The sequence below is a fragment of the Phaethon lepturus genome, unplaced genomic scaffold, assembly GCF_000687285.1.
Source record: "Phaethon lepturus isolate BGI_N335 unplaced genomic scaffold, ASM68728v1 scaffold7043, whole genome shotgun sequence".
Lineage (NCBI taxonomy): Eukaryota > Metazoa > Chordata > Aves > Phaethontiformes > Phaethontidae > Phaethon > Phaethon lepturus.
Genome location: NW_010529627.1, coordinates 32,032 through 46,191, shown reverse-complemented (window position 1 = coordinate 46,191; position 14,160 = coordinate 32,032). Strand labels below are relative to the sequence as shown.

Genomic DNA, 14,160 nt, shown 5'->3' with positions numbered 1-14,160 from the left:
CACAAGAACAATTTGTTTATCTATTCTCAAACTTAAATAAATAGGAGAGCCATTTATCTGTCAAAACTCAACTCCCTCCTATTGCCAGATCTCCAGGTTAACTGCTTAATGAATAGAGCTCATTGCCTCAGGCATTTCGGTGAAGACAAAAGTGTCTTTTAAAAGAATTCTCATTACAGAAAATGAAATGTACAATAAAAAAAAAAAAAAAAACAAGTTATGTACTGAAGGGATAGCACTTAGACCAGAAGAATCAGGAATACGGGCCACAATGAAGATCACAGGGTTGTCAAGCAGAGGTGTAGAAATGGACCCACCCGTACGCAGGGGTGGTGTATATAACCTGGTTACTCCTGCTGCGTGCACTTCCTACCAATCCAGCCACCCAGGTCTCAGGCGATCATTCCTAGTGAATCCTTGCATGAACATGAAACTGGGGAGTAGAAGGCAGAGAGGATACTTCCAGTTCTCCAAGTAAAATCCCACATGTGCACAAAGATGGACTTGCATGGGTCCGATGGCAGGACCCTACCCAATGTAAACAACACACAAGCCAGGGAGAAGTCATGACATAATTTTTTGTACTTTTATTGCTGATTCCAACCCTTCTTTGTTTTCTTTTATTCCTTATACTCACCCCTGAAGTTAGAGAAGAGAGGAAGAGGCTTTATGAATGGATGGACTTTGTGAGTTGTACCCAAGGTTTGGCCCCTGTTCCCTCTCCCCTTGCCCCACCACTGCTGATGGGAAGGGAATGGGAGCTGCTGAAGGACTGCTCACTCACTTTAAAGGCCAAACAGGTCTGTGTGGTAAAAAACAAACAAGCCTTGTCTTTCTCACGATTCAGATGTCAGCATCTGAAAGTGTTCACTTACTCAAGCTTGCAGGTGCAGGGTTTTTTATGTGCATATGAGTGCACACACATCCATATGTACAGGGTGGGAAAAGCAACGGGAAAAAATAAGAAGGTTTTAGAGGTTACTGTTGTCAGACAGCAAAAGTGGGTCAGATCTGAGAAATTCTGCCTGTCCTCCATTTCTGATCATAGATGTCCCAGTGAAGAGCTATTTGCTTATTGCCCTACCACCTGGACAATCTTTATTTGACCTTTTCATCCTCCCATCAGCACCCAGGAAGGGGATAAAAGCTGCTAAATAAAAGTAAGCGATTTCAAATACAGTGGCTGGAAAGAAATAACTAATGAGGAGCTCCTTCTTTTGTCTTGCAGCTCACAACTCCAAATTTCCCTGTAGTGGTCAAGCTGGGACATGCTCATGCTGGAATGGGGAAGGTAAGTAAAAGAAAAAATACGTATAGCTCAGGAAACAGATATGCATGTGGCACAACGTTCCTGTGATTGTACACGGCGTGTGGCCAGCCAGAGAAAGGGTTAAACCTCCCCACAGCCTATCTGGGTCGCACGGACTGTTCCTGTGGGAGAAAAGGCCTTTTTCCACTGTCACGCACTCGGAGACAGGCAGTGGTATTGGGTTGGAGGCTTCCAGGGATGCGAGAAGGGGGGTTTGTGAAGAGTGGGGGAAATGCTGGCTGGGCTGAAGTCATTAGGTTTGTCTTTTATACATTTTCTTCTCTCCTGAAAGCAGCAATGTTTATTCAAGCACCTGTAATGTGCAGCTACACCCCATAGCTCTCACAATGAGGAGGAGGGGCACTGGTCTTTTCGAGCACATTATGATGACCTATTCAATAAAACGGGAGCCCTTCAGTTATTTTTTTCCTCCTTGCAAGGAAGAACAAGACCTTACAAAGCAGAGTGGCTGGTTGCCTGCCAAGGAATCCTGAAAAACAGTTCACTCCCCAGAAGGACCTGTTTGTTTTTCCCAGGCTCTCTGGGATCTTTATTCCCCCAGTGAATTAGCAGCCCCTGTTTCTTGGGGTGACTGGGCTCCCCTTTCTCTGCTGCACTTTAGCCTCTTCTTTCTTGTATATACCTTTTAAAAAAAGCATCCCCTATCGATCTGTCTAAAACTTGATTCGTTCAGAAGTAAGAAATTCTGATGTATCGTCTCTGAATCCAAATAGGTGGTACATGAACTTCGTAACTGATAGCCCTGTGACAGTGCTTCCCTAGAGCAGACAGACCTTCTCCCAGCTTCACACTTTGCCTCAAGATTATATATAGGTACGCCAAACTTAAACTCGGTACAGCTTGTTTGCTTGCGCTCTGGAAACAGAAGACCTTTCTGGATTCCTGGATTGCGCATGCTCTCATAACCTTTCTTGCTTTTTTTTGCAATGTTCCCCTGCCTGGATGGTAGCTGCTGGAGAGGAAGTGGGCTCAGATCCCTGGGCCGGTGGTGGAGTTGGCTTTCAACATCAAAGAACAAACATTTAAAGAAGCAGGAAATGTTTGTTAAAATATTGGTGCTGCATATGTTAAACAGGCAGAGGTGTCACTGAATTAGAGTACATGCGGACAGCCTAGAGCTGCTTGCAGAGCGAGCCACTGAACATGTCCCTAGGAAGGATTTCATTAGCAAAATCCAACCAGGACAAACCAGGAGGAAGAAACCTCTCCCTGAGGAAAGGTTTCAAGTTCCTTGAGATCCTGCAATCCTGAATCTGACTGCTCCGCAATTTCACCTGTAATGGAGGGAGGGCATCATGTGTCTGTTGTGCACGAAGGACCATCAGTGGCTACAGAAATGAGGGCAGAATCAGAGAAAAGTACCCAAATCTTAGCAGTGTTTCCAGACAAAACTCTCAGAATATTTAGCTGTTGTCTTTTGCACCAGACACCAGATCTTCTTCCACCTCTCACTTCCCTCTCATTTTATTATTTAATGATGTTGATTTTTGCTGTCACAAGTTACAGAGGAAGAGAGTTTCTATTCAAACTCCAGGCACAATTGTATGCAGTGGTACAAGGGGGGTACATAGGAAGTTGTTCCAGATGAAGATAGGCTGACAGCCAGCACCTTAGAAGAAAGAATTGGTCTGAGGCCAAGTTTACTTTAGTCCGTTATGAGATTAGGGACTAGTAGCAAAGTCTGGATGTGGGTTTGGGCACAGAGTTTCAACACTGCTCTGTTCAGTAAATGGGGAAGGTACAGGAGGGAAGGGTTGTTGACTTTATTGTTTTAGTTTGGGCCCTTCTCCAGCCACAAGCAGCCTGAAGGAAAGTTGAGACTGATTAAGTCTTCTTGAAGCCCACTGCCTTTCACTGCATAGAGCAAAAGAGAAGAGAGAAAGTGAAAATAAAATAAAGAACAAGTTGGTTGGTTAAAAGACAAGTAACAGGAATTTGTTTCATGTTGTTTTTAAGACAACAAGGTTCAAGCCCAAGTAGGACTGACAGAAAGAAACCACAGAAAATGTCAGGAGAAATACAGATGAGCAGAACTATGGGTATACTAGAAAACACCTATAGGAAAAAAACCCCAAACCTCCAGTTAAGTAATTCAGAAGAGAAAGTTTCCAAGAGACATAATAGTGGTTTTAACCATACAATGTAAAAGCAATAATCAGTGATGATAAGGAGATTATAGAGAGCTAAAGGATTTCTTTGCGTTGGTCTTCAGAAGTAGAGATGATAGCAGGAAATAGCTGTAAAACATGTAATAGGAAAAGAGAGAGGTTTGCTTTTGGTTTAGATGAGTATAAGAAAGTAAATGTTAATAAAGCACCTGCATCATGTCATGTTTTGTATAAAAGCGATGACTGAAGAAACAAAGGATAAAATAACCAACCCATTAGCCAAAGTACACATGTGAGTATTAAAAATAATACTTAGTGCAACAAACAATGCCAAGAGAGCAAGCCATGTATTTGTACCTGTAATGGGTGCTTCGAAGGATGTGAGCATTCAGATTACAATCTCATTACCAGCAGAAATTGTCAAGGAAGTACTTACATTTTTCTTATTATTAATGACAATTAATTACACATGTAATGAGAAGCAACAAGACTTAGAAGAATGAGTAAAGATGGGGAGTCCAGACACATTCTTTATACATACTGAGGCAGTGGCCAGGAGCCAGAAAAAGTCTGGACGCTGAAAAGGCCTCTTCCCTAAAGAGCTCCACCATTGACTTGCAGGGACATTTGTGTCATTTCACAGTTCTTCTTCAGTTCCTGTGTGTTACAGATCAGAGGGATTATAATGATTACCTGATACCTATTGCTAATGCATGTTCATAAGGGTCTCGGCCCTATAAGAAGTGCTGAGTGTTTATTATTTTGCAATAATGGCTAGAAAGAGCATAATTATAATAGTCAGACTTTTCATTTTCACATATCCTTTGTTTTCGCAACATTTTCACAAAATTCACTCACCACATTTTTTAATCAGAGAGTTGAACAGAGAATCCTCAAAGCTAAAATGAAAAATAACCATGTTAGAACCTGTAAGAAACAGGCTCTATTCACTGTCTCTAGCTTGGAAGAGGAACAGTTAGTATTCAAGGTCAGAACCAAAAGGGGTGACAGTATACCATTAGTGATAGAAGTGCTCTTGCCAAATGATGCGTGCATGTAAGGTGCAGATGGAGATGAAGAAAACAAATTTGCAATAAAAGGCATCATTTGTAATTCCCGTTAAGAAATCCAGAAACAACAGCCTCTCTCTTGACATGAACAGGGACACCAGGAATAGCCTTCACCCAGAGAGACAAAGGGGACCCAGACGATATTCTCATCTAAAAACAGGACATATACCTCTCAGTTCCTCCCATGACCATCATTATCCCCCTTCCAAAATTTGGAGTCACTTCGTATTTCGCTGGCACTGGAAGATCATAACAAGTACTTTGTGTGCTGCTGGTCCAATACAGTATCGATACAAATACACTATCTTTAGAAATACTGCTTAGGCAATGGTTTACAACAGACTCAGCAGAGAAGGACCTTTCTCATGTCATATTTAAGTTGCCCAGGCTCATGAGGTCAACAATACTCAAGGAGTCTTCCAGGGAAACCAAGGATGGACACTGAGAGGAGATGTCCTTCCTGGTGCAGAAATGAACTATTCACCCAGCAGTTCCTAAAGGTCAAGGCATTTTTTAAGCATTGTGCAGTTTGAGCCTACCAACCCCAGAAATGATTTGGGGTCTCTGTTGAATAGGGTGAGCACTACAGCGAGAAAGGAATAACACTTCTTCCTGACTCTGGATCTCATAATGCCAGAGCCCATGGAAAAGAATAAAGCTCTGAGTGTGTTAATATCTGCCATTTATGTGCTAACACGACCCTAAAGTGCCCTAGGAACAGAGCCCAGCACAGCAAATTCACTCAAAGAGCCTCTTCACCTCTTCCTGATCAGATCATGAGAAGGAATCAACTGCCAGATCTGCAAAGAGAGGAAAAACAGTATCTGTTCATGTGGCTTTATATATATTTATATGAATTTAATAAATATATATATTTTGCTACTCTTACTTTATTTTTAGACCTCTCTAATTAGGCAAGTTTAAGAGTCATCTCCTGTCCCCTCCTGCCCCATAATTATGAAAACACCTCCCCAGTACAAATCCTGGCTCAGATGAATTTATTACATTGTAGAAGAAAAACTTGTTGTTCATAATAATGTGGTCAGAGTTATTTTCTCTCTTACTGGATGGGAAAGACTGCTCTACTTTTTTTTTCCCCCTGGTATAAATATAGCACAAACTAAACAGAGCCACTCTGTAATGTAAAAATACTGCAAGCTTTTTATCAGGAAGGACAGCTCGTCACCTTGTCCCTCTCGGCACTGGAAATAGAATGTTCCAAAAGTAAGAGCTTTGAAAATCTAGTGTGCTAAAGAGGAAAGGAAGGGGAAAGGGCTGCCTCGGTTTGTCAAGGAACAAATATTTTCTTTTACAGAGGACAAATAATGACTTGACATGTAACATTCACAACAGAGCAGCCCAATCGCTGCATTCCCACTGACTCATAAGCGAGGAGGTACCACCCGTCTTGAAAATAGCAAAAGCGTCCCCATTTCTTGCACATCAGTCTGGAACCTTTTGCTGGACGCAGAAAACAGTGACTGATCCAGGGCACCAGGGACCAAAGCTGCCAAGACCTGGGGCTGAGAGAAGCTCTTCATTAGGAAGTTAGTAGGGATGATGACATTTAATGCATTAAAGGCAGTGTAACATCTGGAGAACTTCAGTGTGAGGATAATAAGGAAAGCCAGACTCTGTTGTGTCTCCATTATTTTGAGGTGCATCAATGTTAGGCCTAAACTGAATGTGTGTCAGTTGGAGCGGGTATTTTCTGAGACAGGGAGTGTAATTTGAGGTAGAAGGAAGGAGAGACTCAGGAAACCCTCTGTACTGAGACGTTCCTGAAGACCTGCTGTCTCAAAATGGCAAAGTAACTACAGAAAGGCAAAGTGCAGGTTGAGACGAATGAAAAATCACAAGCTCTGTGTGGCCATGCCAGTTCCTCTGGAGGAAAACACTCAGACATTTTCACAAGCCTACCAAGAGCCAGTTAAACACCATGTTGCCAAGCCTGGTCCTGGCTCAGCCTTGGACACTTACCTTCCAGCTGAACCTGCCTCTAACCCCAGTTTGGACACACAAACTGCTTCCGCAAGCCATCTCCAAAGTGGTGTGGGTTTAACCTGTGAGGCAGATTTAACTCTGGATGACACTCCGAGAGGCAAAGCTAGGGCAGCCCCAGCAGAATACTGTAATTATACCACTTTGACTGGCTATTTTTTCCTGTGGCCACGTAACTAACGAAAGAAGAAGGGGACTGTGAGGCAACACCTTGCAGTGCTTAGGCTAAAGGTGAGAGAGGAGAGCTGTAGCCCTGGGACCCTGGTGTCCAGGAACATCTGGGATATAGAAGAAGCAGTAAATTCGGGGACTACGAGACAGAGAAAGCAGAAATTTCTGCCCAGGTCCCTCACTGCAGGAACCTGTGCTCACGCAGATCTCAGGGGTGGTTCAGACTGCACGGGAAGTATCCACGGTAGGTTTTTAATGATGCCAGTACCCACTCTCCAAAATCCTGTCTTGCAAGAAGGCTTCAAAAGAAAGTCCACAGCAGGGATGGGACAGAAGTGTTTGTTCCTGATGTGTCCCTCGGTCTGCTCTCCAGCCAAAGGCAGCAAGATCAGTGCCCCTTGGCCAGGCTGAGGATGGGAATGGGCACCAGCTGCAGCTTCAGGTCGTGTAGTATCAGCCTCTGAGATGCCACCACTGGGCAACGGGACGGTGACATCTATGTGAGCATGTCCCCAGGGGTCCAGCCAGACTCCCCTCTCCACTGCAGCAACAGGGAGCGTGCTGGGGCACGGCCGGTGCCCGAGTTAAAGAAGAGAGCCAGAAGGGAAGCAGGGACTCTCCCAGGGAGTTTTCTTACCCAGAAAAGGCATTTGTCAACACACTGACCCAAACTCTTCACAACAGGTCACTAAAATGCTACAGCAAACAGCAGCTGATGGCTCCAGAATGAGTCTATTGCTGCTCAAACAGCCAGCACAGCTAAGCAAACAGGCCGCCGGGGCAGGGGCTGTGTTTGCACTCGCTGTTTGCACTCCTCTACACGCTAATGGGATATTGCACTTATTCTAAGAAGCCTGCAAAAAAAAAGAGAGAGAGAAAAAAAAATGGCTTCCTGTTGATCTCTTTCCAACTTCTTTTCTCAGTTTCATGCATTGGCCAACCTGCCATTTTAGAAGATGGATTTATCCCTTTTTAGATAAATCGGTAACTGTTTGCTCTAGAATGATTTTTAACAGTCCCTTTTTAAATAATGCCCGCTGGCGTCACACTGCATCCACCCTGGCTTCGGTTATCTCCAGGGTTTTTTCTCCTGTTAGGAGAATGGATATTTTATTGACATGTAAAAGGGTTACAAGGTAGGAGGAAATGAATTATACAAAATATAAAAGTAGAAAGCTAATAAAATGGTGGACTTGATAGATAAGGCATGAAAATAAATCTAATTTCACTGTAACTTGAGTGTTTCCTGTTTATGTAGTAATAACTGTATGCTGGACTAAACCAGAGTTAACCCAGGACATGGCTGTTATTTTGTCAAATTTGGCCGGCTCTAACAATTAACAAATGGTAGCTCAGATTTCAGCTTTGGTGTGGTGATTATTTTGATGCCTGGAGGGAAATAAGGCCATGATATCCTAAAAGGGGACCTCTGTGAGATGCTTTCTCTGAAAAGTCCATGGAAAGGGCTCTGGCATGGGCCAGGTAAGATGGCAGAACTGTTTCCAGAGGACTGTGCAGTGGTGTAGCATTGAGGGACTCATCTTCTTTGTTTTCCATGTCTGTATTTGTGTCCTCGGTGAGTCTCCCCACTCTTTAACTATTTACCCAGCCAAAAATCCTCAGGCCCATTGGAGAAAATACCTTCAAGTGCTTTCACTCTCTTCCCACAGGGAGGGGGTGATGGAGGGGAGGAAGAAATGGACCCTTCCTTTCCATAGCATGCTGTATTTTTGAGGAAAAATCACATTTAACAAGATGACCATACAGCCACTTTCTAGCAATAACAATACAGTCTAACTCCAATCTGGAGAGGGAAGTGGCATCCCTTCCTCTGCCTCTAGGACAAATGTTCCCGGGCTGGGAATTGAAATCACAGAATCACAGAATCACAGAATCACTAAGGTTGGAAAAGACCTTCAAGATCATTAAGTCCAACCGTTAATCCAGCACCACCATGTCCCCTAAACCATGTCCTGAAGCGCCACATCCACACGTTTTCTGAACACTTCCAGAGATGGTGACTCCACCACCTCCCTGGCCAGCCTGTTCCAATGCTTGACCACCCTCTCGGTGAAGAAATTTTTCCTAATACCCAATCTAAACCTTTCCTGGCGCAACTTGAGGCCATTTCCTCTCGTCCTATCACTAGTAGTTGGGAGAAGAGACCAACACCCACGTTTCAGCTGAGGCCCAAAGACATCTGTTGCACAAGCACATATCTGTTTGTTTCAGATCCCACAAATGTCCTTGTTCCAAGTAGGTCATTATATAATGGCTTTTGTCTTTTCCCATTGCCAAAAGGGTCCAGGAGAATATGTCGTAACACCGTGCGTCGCCTGCTCATGTAGTTCCCTCCTGCGATCATCTCATCTGGGTGGGACTCTCTCACACTTGATGTCATTCAGCCCAGTGCAACTTTTATCTGTGCAACAAAAATACCCGGCCCCGACGCAGTCTGCGTTGTTCCCCCTGGTATTTTGTGAGCCGTGCCCAGGCTGGGGGCTCCCCGCCATGTGAGGTGCTCCCCTCTCCCGCTCCCCGCCGCCTCCGAGGCTTTCCGACTGCCTCGCCCTGCCCTGCCGCACCAGGAGCAGCCGGCACCGCACACAGCCCCGCTCAGACACAGAGGGAAACAACACAGCCCAGGGCAAGGCTGCTCCTCCTGGATGACGTGCAGCAGTTGCCTTTACATTTCCCCTTTGTGTTTGTTATTTCCTTTTTTTTTTTCCTATTTTTTTTCTACCCTCCCATCCCACAGACGACTGTCATCTTCCTCTGCTCCTTTTCTCAGTGGTCCCTGAATAGCGAGAGCACAGCCCTCACCACAGCAAAAGGGAGGAGGTCTAGGGGTATTTGGCGTTCAGCAAAAGGAGAAGCAAATTTTTCCTTCTTATTCAGGCATCTAGAAATGGTCAAGGGTCAAACTAGTTGCACTTTTCACCTTGTCCATAACCTGTCCAGTTCTCAGGAACTTTTCTGCGCCAGGACGTGGCTGCATCTTTGGCTTATGTTACAGCTGGTGCTTACACAAAACCATCTAAACAGAGTAAAATGGATTAGCAACAAGCTTGTCCTCTGTTCTCCAGTGAAGATGGCTCCTGCCCTCTCATGGCTGAAGGCAGATATGTAAAACCACTTCTTTGTTCTTTGCAAAGAAACACCAAATACCATTGCACGCGTTTCCTTCAGCTGGCTCCACATAGTCTGGCATCACCCTCCTTTAACACACACACTGACGCAACTGGGAAACTCTTCTGGGGCAGAGACCGACTGGTTGTCACGAGCAAGTAGACACTTAGCAAAGCAGGGCTGCAATCCCCAACTGTGGTCTCAAAGCGTTGCCAAACTACAAAGTGCAGGTAATACATAAAGAAAGTCACTCACTTGCCCACCCTTTTCACACAGTGTTAGTCTTTTTTCCACCAATTAACCACCCTTCCTGCATCCATCCAGCTCTAAGGAACAAGACTTGTATGGGTTTCTCTGATGCACCAAACAAGTTTTTGCCAATAGACTAAAGGCCGGGGCTGATAGTATGAGTGAGGTGAAGTTGTCCACTATGTTCTTGTTACCTGCTTGTTCAGTTTTTCTCTCCTCTCAGTGAATTTTTGTAGAGATTTGATCATATCATTAGAGCTTCTACTCTTTTGGTCCTTCCTGCTTCCTTTTTTTTTTTTTAATGAGATACAGAGTGTTTCTCATAACTGAATACAAATCTGTGCAAAGACAACTTCTCAGAAAATCTCCAGCTCGTAAGTCACTGCCCTCTCATTTCCAAGTGCAACCCAACTCTAACACCCAACTGGCTGTCCCACACACATGCCCATGGTATCGCGCTCACACAAATCTCCCTGAGAATCACAGGCTCCCCCAGAGACATCCTTTTCTTTCAGAGCTTGCTTCCAGCCAGGAGACCTGCACCACTCCTCAAAGGAAGTCTGGAAGGGTGTAATGTGAAATGCCAGGGACCTGAAGCCTAGAGGTTGCAATCAGTTCTCTTGTTGATTTCCTGGCATTGGTTTCTATTTCCTGACCACCCAAAATATTCTGTTTTCATCCCAACATGGGAAATAGCAGTTCCAATGTTTGAATGAAGTAATGGCCCTTAAAAGATTCAATATTTTTCTGAAGTATCATAAAAGCAATGAGCACTAGCAAGAGCCATCTGGGCAAAGGTCTAGCTGCCTCCCTGGTGCCAGGTTTACCAGGGTTTGTGCATGAGGAAGAAAGGGGTTTGCTCTGGATCAGGTTGGTCTGAGGAACTTCTCTCTTTAAACCACATAATCCCTGCTCTGTCCTCAGCTCCATCTTGGTGGGAGGGGGTTAACGGATGTTGTACTATTCAGGTGCAGAGATGACTCCCGCTCACAAAGTATTCCTGTTCTTTTTGCTCTGTCACCTTTTCGATGGATTTTGGCAATCAAGGTCAAAGTTGAGAACCAGCACGACTTCCGGGACATGGCCAGCATAGTAGCCATGGCAAAAACCTATGCCACCACTGAGCCATTCATTGACTCCAAGTACGACATCCGAATCCAGAAAATCGGCAGCAACTACAAGGCTTACATGTGAGTGTGTGTCTATGCCAGAATGAGACGGGGGGGAGACAGTGCTGTGGATGTGATTCAGTTGGTGTCTGCTCTCGGCAGGACTAGGAAGCTGACTTAATTTCCTTGAAGAATAGCCCTGCTGTTCTCCTCCCACCTCTGAACCCAGAGCCCCCATCCACTGATCATCTTCTCCGTTACTCACCATCAGCTCCCTGTTTCTGGAAGTCAAATCTCTCTCTACCTGTTTCTGAGATTCAGTTAGTTCCCACTACAGATGTGCTCTGCCATCACCTAACTCCTCTCCCTCCTCTTGTCAAAGGGCTCATCTTTCCCAGCAAACTCCTCCAGTTCCCAGTACCCTCTAGTGGGAACTGAACTCACCCCCTTCCCACCTGGGGCAAACAATAACAAAGATTAAGGCAGCTGCAACTCACGGAGTCCTACAGCACCCAACACATAGCAACAGCCCATCCTCTGCCCAGCTGGAGATCGTGACACCACAACCACACGAGGAGCACACAGCACCGGGCACGAACAGCCTCAGCCTGGCCAGCTTGCAGGGTTTCCATGGGCATTTTGCATGTGCACTCCTCGAAGCACACAAAGGAGGGGAAAGAGAAGGAGACACATTTCTGTGGGCATCCCAAAACTCCTACCTGCCCCGTTGGGGTAGTGAGGGAGGTGGCATGAGGGTAACCCTCAACACTGGCATATTTAAAAATGTTAAAAAGCACTGAGCCAAACTCCAGTAGTCATCAAGCTCAATTAAAGATGTAACCACATCAGTCAGTAAGACACCTGTTTCTTCCTACTGCAAACCAGTAGATGAGAAAAGCCAAATAGCACAGCTTCTCCAGAAGCTCCTTATCAAGCCAAAAATTCTGGATTAGACAGCTTGAGCAGTACATATTTCAGGTCACCAGATGAATTTCCTATATTACCTAACACCCACAACACTGTGAGGTTTGAGTCCATGTTTACAAACCTCCAGGCCAAAGTTCTGGCAAAACATAGTTAAATAAGATAATCAAATGTACACGATCACATATTTTTCAGCTATCTGCCTAAAATTCCTGGTTGGATTCCTAGCACAGACGTATTTAAGTAACTAGATAACGACTGAGTCACATTCTTCATGGGAAGGACTTGTGGGACACTCGGCTACTTCACATGAACTCAATGAGAGAAAATTTGTTTTAAATCTGATCAGCACCGTTCTGTATCAACAATAGCACAGTTGCCTAATATTACATTAACATCTCAGGGAGTCTGGCTTAAATTGGCCAAAGGAAGGAAGGTTTAAAATATCAATTAAAATTCCCTATTCCTGCCAACCTACCCAGCCTTGGCTCCAGAGTCGGCTCCCAGCCTGCCTCTAAATGAAACAAAGGCCCAGTTAGCCCAACCATATCCTCTCCCTGTTTATTATTTGCACTCACCACGCACTCATCCAGACAGGGATCAGAAATAATACCAGATGATTGAGGAAAGAAAGCAGTCACGCTAAGAGCTAATCCCACTTGGGAATATAGCTGCGCAAACAATTGTTTGCTAAATGAAAAATGTTTTCACATGAAAACAGCCACGAATGGGAAACACCTTAATAAGAAATGAAGCCTATTAGCAAAGAAAGCAAACAGCAAAATTCACCCAGCGACTTGCTAACCCAGAAAGTTGACTTATATTGAGAGAGCCATTTATGGATGTGAGCTTGGGAGAGCGGTATAGTCAGTCCCACCAGGAGCTCTTCCTTCTGTCTCAGCATCAAACAGAATAGAAGGTTATTTCTATGGTATAAATAAGTCCCTACTATATCCAAGGACAGAGGTAAAAGCACCCAAAATATCAGAGCTTCCACTGGTGTCTCACATAGAAGACTCAAAATCATTAGTCATGCTAGCAAATCTCAGCCTTAAAGTCAATTACAACATCTGCAGTAGCGTCATACTAAGTGAATTGCTTTGATCTGTGAGCCATGGAATCTACCCAGTATTTTTATACCTTCACCCACACGTATAGAGTTTAAAAGCCCCTTCCCTCTGAGAAACGACTGTGTACCAAAATTCTTCAGAATATGTTTACTTTGCACTAAGCATCTGCCAGAGGGAGGATGCTACAGGGTGACTCATGCATTCCTCCCCGCCCCAGATGTTCAATGCACTTCCTTCCAGTCCATGACCCAAGGCTTGAGTTCAGTTTCCCATTGACTTCAGTGCAGTAACTCCTGATTTACACTACTAACAAACACCTACTTAGCCCATGCCTTGGGCCAGTCTCAAAACAGCAGATAAGCAGCATGTGATACATGCCTAAAATTCCACTAAATGTATTTGACTGACATTGTAATACTGATGAAGAGAAAACACAAATACTGCTCATGTGGCAGGGGAAATTGAGGCAGAAATTATACTTCCACCTTCACCCCAACTGGAGGCAAACAGAGGGATCATTTCAAGCTAAGACTTGTGAAATGTTGTTCACTTTGAATGAAGCCAGCAGTTGCTGACTTCCAGGAGTGGGATATTCTTTGCCACCAGCACTTAGTAAGAGGGTAATACCTTTTCCTTTCTAGTTTCATGAGTGTGACTTCTGATTTTGTCACCTCAAATGTGGTTCAGTGTGCTCTGCAGGGGATGAAGCATCAACTGTGTCTAAACTAGAGCTGCTTTTAGACTGAAATGGCCCAGCTTGGACATGGTGAGTAGAGGACACCAACAGCCCATGATCTACTAGTCTATCCACTTATCCTAAGCAATGCTGAAGGTGTCTTGGTCTGCTTGATCAACTGATCCCTAAAAGCCTGGTGTCCTTTCCTTTAAGATACTGACTGTACACTGTTATGGCCCCCGAATGTTTAGGATGACTGGAAGCACTTTGACTTTCAGTCCTTGAGACAAATGGAGTTTGAAGCATGGCATACTTAGGGAAAG

The 14,160-nt window shown here is 44.5% G+C and overlaps 1 protein-coding gene across 1 annotated transcript in view; it reads left to right on the top strand.

Annotated features, from left to right (window-relative positions):
- Nucleotides 1-271: 271 nt before the first annotated feature.
- Nucleotides 272-14,160, top strand: part of LOC104618410 (synapsin-3-like) — a 33,902-nt gene continuing 20,013 nt past the window's right edge. Inside the window, exons 1-3 of the mRNA XM_010283992.1 lie at nt 272-319; nt 1,229-1,291; nt 11,106-11,248. Coding sequence (XP_010282294.1) covers nt 272-319; nt 1,229-1,291; nt 11,106-11,248 — 254 coding nt within the window. The remainder of the gene's footprint in view (nt 320-1,228; nt 1,292-11,105; nt 11,249-14,160) is intronic.